Source organism: Taudactylus pleione, unplaced genomic scaffold (assembly GCF_031769625.1).
Source record: "Taudactylus pleione unplaced genomic scaffold, aTauple2 ptg000221l, whole genome shotgun sequence".
NCBI lineage: Eukaryota > Metazoa > Chordata > Amphibia > Anura > Myobatrachidae > Taudactylus > Taudactylus pleione.
In genome coordinates this window covers 488,126-499,284 of record NW_028284623.1, presented here as the reverse complement: position 1 = coordinate 499,284, position 11,159 = coordinate 488,126, and the positions used below count along the sequence as shown (strand labels likewise).

The 11,159-nt window shown below is 53.6% G+C and overlaps 1 protein-coding gene across 1 annotated transcript in view; it reads left to right on the top strand.

The window, feature by feature from the left end:
- The first annotated feature begins 6,447 nt into the window (after nucleotides 1-6,447).
- LOC148517326 (F-actin-monooxygenase MICAL2-like) overlaps nucleotides 6,448-11,159 on the top strand; it is a 122,822-nt gene continuing 118,110 nt past the window's right edge. The window contains exons 1-2 of the mRNA XM_088478837.1: nucleotides 6,448-6,545; nucleotides 6,754-6,939. Coding sequence (XP_088334963.1) covers nucleotides 6,448-6,545; nucleotides 6,754-6,939 — 284 coding nt within the window. The remainder of the gene's footprint in view (nucleotides 6,546-6,753; nucleotides 6,940-11,159) is intronic.

Sequence of the window (11,159 nt, the reverse complement as noted above, 5' to 3'; positions counted from 1 at the left end):
TCTGTCCTGGATCTGTGTGGTATCAGGGCCTGATACAGCAAGGATCGCTGATGTGTTCCTGGGTCCTCTGTGTCCTGGATCTGTGTGGTCTCAGGCTCTGATTCAGTAAGGATCGCTGATGTGTTCCTGGGTCCTCTCTGTCCTGGATCTGTGTGGTATCAGGGCCTGATTCAGCAAGGATCGCTGATGTGTTCCTGAGTCCTCTCTGTCCTGGATCTGTGTGGTATCAGGGCCTGATTCAGCAAGGATCGCTGATGTGTTCCTGGGTCCTCTCTGTCCTGGATCTGTGTGGTATCAGGGCCTGATTCAGCAAGGATCGCTGATGTGTTCCTGGGTCATCTCTGTCCTGGATCTGTGTGGTATCAGGGCCTGATTCAGCAAGGATCGCTGATGTGTTCCTGGGTCCTCTGTGTCCTGGATCTTTGTGGTATCAGGGCCTGATTCAGCAAGGATCGCTGATGTGTTCCTGGGTCCTCTGTGTCCTGGATCTGTGTGGTATCAGGGCCTGATTCAGCAAGGATCGCTGATGTGTTCCTGGGTCCTCTGTGTCCTGGATCTGTGTGGTCTCAGGGCCTGATTCAGCAAGGATCGCTGATGTGTTCCTGGGTCCTCTCTGTCCTGGATCTGAGTGGTATCAGGGCCTGATTCAGCAAGGATCGCTGATGTGTTCCTGGGTCCTGTCTGTCCTGGATCTGTGTGGTATCAGGGCCTGATTCAGTAAGGATCGCTGATGTGTTCCTGGGTCCTCTCTGTCCTGGATCTGTGTGGTATCAGGGCCTGATTTAGCAAGGATCGCTGATGTGTTCCTGGGTCCTCTCTGTCCTGGATCTGTGTGGTATAAGGGCCTGATTCGGCAAGGATCGCTGATGTGTTCCTGGGTCCTCTCTGTCCTGGATCTGTGTGGTATCAGGGCCTGATTGAGCAAGGATCGCTGATGTGTTCCTGGGTCCTCTCTGTCCTGGATCTGTGTGGTATCAGGGCCTGATTCAGCAAGGATCGCTGATGTGTTCCTGGGTCCTCTCTGTCCTGGATCTGTGTGGTCTTAGGGCCAGATTAAGCATGGATCGCTGATGTGTTCCTGTGTCCTCTGTGTCCTGGATCTGTGTGGTCTCAGGGCCTGATTCAGTAAGGATCGCTGATGTGTTCCTGGGTCCTCTCTGTCCTGGATCTGCGTGGTATCGGGGCCTGATTCAGCAAGGATCGCTGGTGTGTTCCTGGGTCCTCTCTGTCCTTGATCTGTGTGGTCTAAGGGCCTGATTCAGCAAGGATCGCTGATGTCTTCCTGGGTCCTCTCTGTCTTGGATATGTGTGGTATCAGGGCCTGATTCAGCAAGGATCGCTGATGTGTTCCTGGGTCCTCTCTGTCCTGGATCTGTGTGGTATCAGGGCCTGATTCAGTAAGGATCGCTGATGTGTTCCTGGGTCCTCTCTGTCCTGGATCTGTGTGGTATCAGGGCCTGATTCAGCAAGGATCTCTGATGTGTTCCTGGGTCCTCTCTGTCCTGGATCTGTGTGGTATCAGGGCCTGATTCAGCAAGGATCGCTGATGTCTTCCTGGGTCCTCTCTGTCCTGGATCTGTGTGGTATCAGGGCCTGATTCAGTAAGGATCGCTGATGTGTTCCTGGGTCCTCTCTGTCCTGTAGCTGTGTGGTATCAAGGCCTGATTCAGTAAGGATCGCTGATGTGTTCCTGGGTCCTCTCTGTCCTGGATCTGTGTGGTCTAAGGGCCTGATTGAGCAAGGATCGCTGATGTGTTCCTGGGTCCTCTCTGTCCTGGATCTGTGTGGTATCAGGGCCTGATTCAGTAAGGATCGCTGATGTGTTCCTGCGTCCTCTCTGTCCTGGATCTGTGTGGTATCAGGGCCTGATTCAGTAAGGATCGCTGATGTGTTCCTGGGTCCTCTTTGTCCTGGATCTGTGTGGTCTCAAGGCCTGATTCAGTAAGGATCGCTGATGTGTTCCTGGGTCCTCTCTGTCCTGGATCTGTGTGGTATCAGGGCCTAATTGAGCAAGGATCGCTGATGTGTTCCTGGGTCCTCTCTGTCCTGGATCTGTGTGGTATCAGGGACTGATTCAGCAAGGATCGCTGATGTGTTCCTGGGTCCTCTGTGTCCTGGATCTGTGTGGTATCAGGGCCTGATTCAGCAAGGATCGCTGTTGTGTTCCTGGGTCCTCTGTGTCTTGGATCTGTGTGGTATCAGGGCCTGATTTAGCAAGAATCACTGATGTGTTCCTGGGTCCTCTCTGTCCTGGATCTGTGTGGTATCAGGGCCTGATTCAGCAAGGATCGCTGATGTGTTCCTGGGTCCTCTCTGTCCTGGAAATGTGTGGTATCAGGGCCTGATTCAGCAAGGATCGCTGATGTGTTCCTGGGTCCTCTCTGTCCTGGATCTGTGTGGTCTAAGGGCCTGATTCAGCAAGGATCGCTGATGTGTTCCTGGGTCCTCTCTGTCCTGGATCTGTGTGGTATCAGGGCCTGATTCAGCAAGGATCGCTGATGTGTTCCTGGGTCCTCTCTGTCCTGGATCCGTGTGGTATCAGGGCTAGATTCATCAAGGATCGCTGATGTGTTCCTGGGTCCTCTCTGTCCTGGATCTGTGTGGTATCAGGGCCTGATTCAGCAAGGATCGCTGATGTGTTCCTGGGTCCTCTCTGTCCTGGATCTGTGTGGTCTAAGGGCCTGATTCAGCAAGGATCGCTGATGTGTTCCTGGGTCCTCTCTGTCCTGGATCTGTGTGGTATCAGGGCCTGATTCAGCAAGGATCGCTGATGTGTTCCTGGGTCCTCTCTGTCCTGGATCTGTGTGGTATCAGGGCCTGATTCAGTAAGGATCGCTGATGTGTTCCTGGGTCCTCTTTGTCCTGGATCTGTGTGGTATCAGGGCCAGATTCAGCAAGGATTGCTGATGTGTTCCTGGGTCGTCTCTGTCCTGGATCTGTGTGGTCTAAGGGCCTGATTCAGCAAGGATCGCTGATGTCTTCCTGGGTCCTCTCTGTCCTGGATATGTGTGGTATCAGGGCCTGATTCAGCAAGGATCGCTGATGTGTTCCTGGGTCCTCTCTGTCCTGGATCTGTGTGGTATCAGGGCCTGATTCAGCAAGGATCGCTGATGTGTTCCTGGGTCCTCTCTGTCCTGGATCTGTGTGGTCTAAGGGCCTGATTCAGCAAGGATTGCTGATGTGTTCCTGGGTCCTCTCTGTCCTGGATCCGTGTGGTATCAGGGCCAGATTCAGCAAGGATTGCTGATGTGTTCCTGGGTCCTCTCTGTCCTGGATCTGTGTGGTCTAAGGGCCTGATTCAGCAAGGATCGCTGATGTGTTCCTGGGTCCTCTCTGTCCTGGATCTGTGTGGTATCAGGGCCTGATTCAGCATATGCCGTCACAGGGGCTTAATTATGCACGCCCCTGTGACGGCGTTGAAATGTACTGGCACGCCTGCATTTCGCCTACCACCCCTCGTCTTCTCCCAAAAACGGTACTTCCTGTCAATCACTCTGCGATATGTCTGTGTTGTCACTGCGATCGCAGTTCCGATCGCAGTGGCTGTTTCGCGCACTGCGATGCTTACGCATGTGCAGAACTCAACAATCGACCAGATGCGTGCGTTTTTGCACTTGCGATCCTTGCTGAATCAGGCCTCTAGTCCAGAACCATTGTCCCACGCACTTATATTGCTGGCTCTGCCGACAGTGAATGACATATCCGATAGACGCTGGAATAGCGCCACCTAGTGGTCATTATTAAATATCATGTTCAGTGCACCAGAATAACAAAATCATATCTCAGACATGTTACTCGCTCTTAGGGCCTAATTCTGAGTCTGATGTAGTTGCAGTCATCCTTGCGTCTTTTGCCGCTGTACCGTCTGTAACTTTAAGCTACTGCTGCAAAAAAGCCCTTCCCTGCTGTACATCTCTGGGCGCAGTCACTGTCAGCAACACGCCCATAAGACGTAACAGTTCTGTGCCTGTGATTAGCCCCCGTTCCCTCCCAGTCGCTGCGCAGGAACACCCATCTTACATTTTTAGTACCGTTCATATAAATCTAATCTGAGACTCTGGACCTCATTCAGAGTCAGTCGTTGCGGCCGCACGGTCGTACGCCACCGATGTTCGCTATACTGCGCATGCGTACAGTTCGCAATGCGCGTGCGCAAACTAGCCGCTACGATCAGAAATTTCTCTCTCCTTGAACACAGCCAGGTCAGTAGTTTGAGTGACAGATTGAGGCATTTGTGGGTGGTAACAGGGGAAAGTGCTTGAAAACGGGGGCATAATTAACAAAGTAGCGTCATGGCACATGTGACATGGGAGGTTTTTACACTGACATGATCGTAGAGCTTAAGAGAGGGTATGGTCAACCTTAAGCTCTACGACCAGTGCCGATGTTTCCCGATGGTCTCGATTAATCCTTATATGCCCGGAGATGACGTGCAATGCGTACGAGAAGGGGGCGTATTTTTTTGTCTTCCGACCGCTTCCTCCCCTTGGTCGGCCAGATAACGATCCGAACTTAGGGACGCAACTTGCGAGGGAATCATTTGCATATACGGCCCCTTTTCACGTACGACCGTGCGGCCGCTTCGACCGACTCTGAATGGGGTCCTCTGTCCCTGATTCACAGCTGGACTTAACTCACTGTGGTGCTGAGTCTTTGGATGCAGCAGAGATGCGAAGATATGCTAATGGCGCAGGAGGCGTTTGAGGACAAAAGACGCCCACTACCGGCATCGCAGATCCAAGTGCTGTGTCCGAAGCGCACAGCATTGGATCACTATCGCGAGCATCGGTCCTGAAATCGGCCATCAGAGCTGCTGTAGGAAACAGACTCCTCCTTGCTGCATCTGCGATCCCAGCACTGCGACCGTCGTCGCGGGCTGGTTCACCATCATAGCCATGGTTGCTGCTTTGATCAGGCTGAGGGAGGTGAATCTTCCGGCAGCTGGACCCGGAATCTGCATCCAGACCCTGGCCTCGTTCCTATCGGGAATGGTGACCAACCACGCCCCCCTCTTCGCCCCCCAAATGCTGCAGCATGTCAATCATGATGCGGCTTGGGGGGGGAGGGTCTGCAACTGTGATTGCAGGACCCGTTCTGCATTCGCAGACCCAGATTCATCGGAGATGTGTGTTAACCATCATGTTAGCGTACATGTCTGAAGCAGCCCCAAAATCGGGATTCATTTGCAGTGCAACTCAGATGTATGCGCACACGAAAATCATTGGTCCACTTCGTCCTACATCACCACTGTATCACACTTAGAATCAGCCCCTTCTTCACAGGAGAACACACAGGAAGATTAACTCTGCGCATAGAGGGCCTAATTCAGACCCGCTTGCGAACGCTGAGCGCTCGCAAGCGGGTCGTTGTTGGCCAAGTGCGCATGCGCACGACGGAGGCGGCTCCGTCATGCGCATGCGCGAGACCCGAATAACGACGGCCAAGCCGTCGTTATGGGTCTCGCACCAAAGGGGGCGTACTGTTGATGGTGATTGACAGCACGCCCCCTTTTGGTGGGCGTGCCGGGGGCGTGGCTGCCCAGACTGAGGCTTTCCCATGGGAACGCCTACCGTCTGGGGCCGGCCCCACTGACATCACTAGTGATGTCAGTGGGAGTGCGTTTGGCTCTGATAGAGCCGAAAGCACTCCAGGGCTTGCGGCAATGAGACCCTACTTTAAGGGTCTCGTCGCAAGCCCGATGGTCTTGACCATCGCGACCATCATTTTGGCCGCTCGCTATAGCTGTGGGTGGAGGCCGCTCTTAAATTCAGAGGGATGGCCCTGATTCAGAGCGAGCGCGCTGTCAGAGCGTCCGGCTCTGAATCAGGGCCAGAGTACCATGCACGTAGGAACGTCCATATGTATCTTTTCTGTACTTTACAAAGCGTTAAAGCTTCTGAACGCTGCAAACAATATTGATATGAGAGTGAAGTAGGGATGGCCGCCGATCCTACGGAACCTATGGAGAAGCTTTTTCCATTTCACGCCGGGACAGTGATGGTCGCAGCCGTCGCATGCTCCTTTCTGATGGCTACTGATGTCATTGCTGCTGCGTACACCAGGAGGGAGAAGCTCTGCGTCCTTAGCAGCGATCAATTGCACATGCGTCATGTTCAGCTGCTCGCTGTGCGCGCTCACTGGCATACTATTCACAGAGCATGATAAGATGGTGGCAAGGTTGATGCTAGATCCTATGTGGCTAAAGGACCTCTGTGACGTATCAACCACGTGAGCGCTGCAGGAGGCTGGACCGCTCCTGTGTTACCATCCACTAGGGCATAGAGGGGGAATAAATATTTGTGGCGAGTGTAGCGAGCCACCGTGCCCGAATCGTGGTGAGCGGCCACTTTTGGCCCCCCGTTCTCATACTTGCCCCTCCCCCTTTCAGCACCTGTCATGTGGATGTGAGTCACAGGTCCCCTGCAGCCCCCTAGTCTAGTCATAACCATGGTGGCAATGCCGCTACCATTTCATATCCCCCTTCCTATGGCCATCCCTACAGGTGATTGTGTGCGCAGGTCCCCTTCCGATGGCCAGCCCTACAGGTGAGTGTGTGCGCAGGTTCCCCTTCCGATGGCCAGCCCTACAGGTGAGTGTGTGCGCAGGTATATATCTTTTGGACTATCCAGTTCAGAAGTGCATAGAACATGTGTTAGATGCGTAAGATGTGCGCCTCGGTGTACAAGGCGGAAAGACACCCATCAGCGTATTATTGGTTGATTGAACAATTTGATTTCTTTCTTTACATTTTTCGGGTGGATCTCCAGATGAACCGACTTCACCTAAGAAATCCCGGAGTGATTCCGCCTTCAGGGTTTTCAAAAGGAGAAATTCATCTGTATCCACAGAGTGGAAATCAGTCCGGATTGGCCCAGAGGAAGAGACCGTGGAGAATAATCTGCTGGCGGTCCGCGTTATGGTGCTGAGCGACGAGAGCAGGTGACGTCCTGTTAAGGGAAACTAATTTCAGAATTAGGGCCTGATTCAGTACGGATAGAAACTGCGAATGCAATAGTGATTACGCACGCAGTCTCACCGCGATCGGTTGGGTATGAAATACCGGTTCAAATCCCGACCCCGGAAGTCTGACTATTGAAGATCTCTACGGAGGCTAGTAAGTACCCTATTCCTCCCCTCTTACCCCCTTACCCTAACCCTCCCTTAGTGGTGCCTACCCCTAACCTCCCTGGGGGGTGCGTAACCCTAACCTGCCCCTGGTGGTGCCTAACCCTAACCTCCCCCTGGTGGTGCCTTACCCCCCTCCCCGCAGCCTAACCATCCCCTGGGGGGTGCCTAACCCCCCCATCCCCGGCTAATGTGCGGATATTTACCCGGATCCTTCATTCAGGATTCCGGCGGTCGCGATGCCGACACCGATATCCTGATCCCCTTCGGGATATCGGCATCTGCATTTTGCCAGGCAATGGTATTCCGGCGTCCGTATTTCGACTACCGGCATCCCATCCGCCGGCATATAAACTACATCACCAACATTCGGCTAGTCTGAGTTACGCTGGGTACGCACCTGACGACTTGTCATTGCACTGATTTTACATCCAATGACCCTTGAGGCCAGAACATACGATATTGAGCGTACACAGGGCCTGATTCAGCAAGGATCACTATTCTGCTAATACGCACGCAGCGCAGTTACTAATATCAGCGCTGATATGTAAATGTTTGCATTCACATTGTGATCACAGCCCAACATCGGACCCATACGCACAGATAGGGCCTCACTCAGGAATTGCTAACTTCAGCGCACGCTATGAGTCCTCAGGCTGCATATGGCCATGAAGTGGATAATTTATGCACGCCCCTGAAACAGCGTTGAAACGCACTGGCCCGTCTTCATTCAACCAACCCCCCCCCGTCCCCCGTCGCCACCCACAAACAGCACTTCCTGTCAATCACTCTGCTTTGAATCTGCGTAGCCTCTGCAAACGCAGTACCCATCACAATTGCTAGTACTGCACTGCGATGCATGCGCAATGCTAATTAATTGACCGATTGCGTGCATATTGGCAACTGCGTTCCTTGCTGAATCAGGCCCACACTGTCCAATATGCCAATATTGCATATGACCGAACCGTATATTGTATTGTTTGATCGTATATGATTTATTGCTTCTCCGGTACACGTTACAACGATCACTGGCAACATATGACATCAAAATTGGCCAAATCGGACCAACATATCGTCTGGTCGTCCAGTTTGCCGTACACACTACACAATTGTCACCTAATCATATGCAATAGCTTCCGGTTGACCGTTCAGTATGGCTGACTGGAAGAAGTGACATACGACCCTTGGGAACGCGCTATTGTCCATACACACTAGCTGATATACGCGATATGTCGTGCCGATACGGCAAATCATGCCGATATCGGCCAAGTGTTTGGCCGGCCTAACATTGTAGAGAGAGACCTGAGAGGGATGAGGAAGAGAGGGTGGGAGGTGGGGACATGGAGGATGGGACTGTGATCATGGGGGATAATGATGATGATGGGGGGCGGGAGGTGGGGACATGGACGATGGGACTGTGATCATGAGGGATAATGATGATGATGATGGGGGGGCGGGAGGTGGAGACAAGGAGGATGGGACTGTGATCATGGGGGATAATGATGATGACGGGGGGCGGGAGGTGGGGACATGGAGGATGGGACTGTGATCATGGGGGATAATGATGATGATGGGGGGCGGGAGGTGGAGACAAGGAGGATGGGACTGTGATCATGGGGGATAATGATGATGATGGGGAGACTGGAGGTGGGGACATAGAGGATGGAACTGTGATTATGGGGGATAATGATGATGACGGGGGGCGGGAGGTGGGGACATGGAGGATGGGACTGTGATCATGGGGGATAATGATGACAGGCGGGTGGGAGGTGGGGACATGGAGGATGGGACTGTGATCATGAGGGATAATGATGATGATGGGGGTGGGAGGTGGAGACAAGGAGGATGGGACTGTGATCATGAGGGTTAATGATGATGATGGGGGGCGGGAGATGGAGACAAGGAGGATGGGACTGTGATCATGGGGGATAATGATGATGATGGGGGGGCGGGAGGTGAACAAGGAGGATGGGACTGTGATCATGGGGGATAAAGATGATGATGGGGAGACCGGAGGTGGGGACATGGAGGATGGGACTGTGATCATGGGGGATAATAATGATGATGGGGAGACTGGAGGTGGGGACTTGGAGGATGGGACTGTGATCATGGGGGATAATGATGATGACGGGGGCGGGAGGTGGGAAAATGGAGGATGGGACTGTGATCATGGGGGATAATGATGATGAGGGGGCAGGAGGTGGGGACATGGAGGATGAGACTGTGATCATGGGGGATAATGATGATGATGGGGTGGCGGGAGGTGGAGACAAGGAGGATGGGACTGTGATCATGGGGGATAATGATGATGGGGGGCGGGAGGTGGAGACAAGGAGGATGGGACTGTGATCATGGGGGATAAAGATGATGATGGGGAGACCGGAGGTGGGGACATGGAGGATGGGACTGTGATCATGGGGGATAATGATGATGAGGGGGCGGGAGGTGGGGACGTGGAGGATGGGACTGATCATGGGGGATAATGATGATGAGGGGGCAGGAGGTGGGGACATGGAGGAGGGGACTGTGATCAAGGGGGATAATGATGATGAAGGGGTGGGAGGTGGAGATAAGGAGGATGGGACTGTGATCATGGGGGATAAAGATGATGGGGGGGCGGGAGGTGGAGACAAGGAGGATGGGACTGTGATTATGGGGGATAAAGATGATGGGGGGCGGGAGGAGGGAAAATGGAGGATGGGACTGTGATCATGGGGGATAATGATGATGGGGGGGCGGGAGGTGGGGACATGGAGGATGGGACTGTGATCATGGGGGATAATGATGATGACGGGGGGGAGGTGGGAAAATGGAGGATGGGACTGTGATCATGGGGGATAATGATGATGAGGGGGCAGGAGGTGGGGACATGGAGGATGAGACTGTGATCATGGGGGATAATGATGAGGGGGCAGGAGGTGGGGACATGGAGGATGAGACTGTGATCATGGGGGATAATGATGATGATGGGGGGGCGGGAGGTGGGGACTGTGATCATAGGGGATAATGATGATGATGGAGGGCAGGAGGTGGAGACAAGGAGGATGGGACTGTGATCATGGGGGATAAAGATGATGATGGGGAGACGTGAGGTGGGGACATGGAGAATGGGACTGTGATCATTGGGCATAATGATGATGATGGGGGGGGCGGAAGGTGGAGACAAGGAGGATGGGACTGTGACCATGGGGGATAATGATGAATTTGGGGGGTCATGAGGTGGAGATAAGGAGGATGGGACTGTGATCATGTGGGATAATGATGATGGGGGGTGCGAGGTGGGGACATGGAGGATGGGACTGTGATCATGGGGATAATGATGATGATGAGAAGGTGGGAGGTGGGGACATGGAGGATGGGACTCTGGGCCTGATTCAGACACGCTCGCGAGCGCTGAGCGCTCGCAAGCGGGTCGATGTTGGCCCAGTGCGCATGCGCACGACGGAGCCGGCTCCGTCGTGTGCATGCACAAGACCCGGATAGCAACGGGCAAACCGTCGCTCCGGGTCTCGCAACAAAGGGGGCGTGCTGTCGATGTTGAGTGACAGCACGCCCCCTTTGGTCCCCCATGGGAACGCCTACCATCTGGGGCCAGCCCCACTGACATCACAAGTGATGTCAGTGGGAGTGCTTTCAGCTCTATTAGAGCCAGAAGCTTTCTGGGGCTTGCGGCCACGAGACCATACCACAAGGGTTTCGTCGCAAGCCCGATGGTCGCGATGGTTTGACAATCGCGACCATCATCCTGGCCGCTCGCTATAGCTGTAGATGGTCACCCACAGCTATGCGAGCGGCCAGGAGGCCACACCAAAAAAATAAAAAAACGCCCAGATTCAGAGCGATCGCTCTTGCAGAGCGTCCGTCTCTGAATCAGGGCCAGTGGGTGCTGCTATATCCACACACGCTGTAGTGGGTTGGGGCGGGACAGTAATGGGCATCATATACAGATGTGTCCACAACATCTATCCTCCATGCGCTACAAGTCGCTTTAAACATAACGCGTGAGTGCTGTGCGACTCGGTAGCACTGAGCAT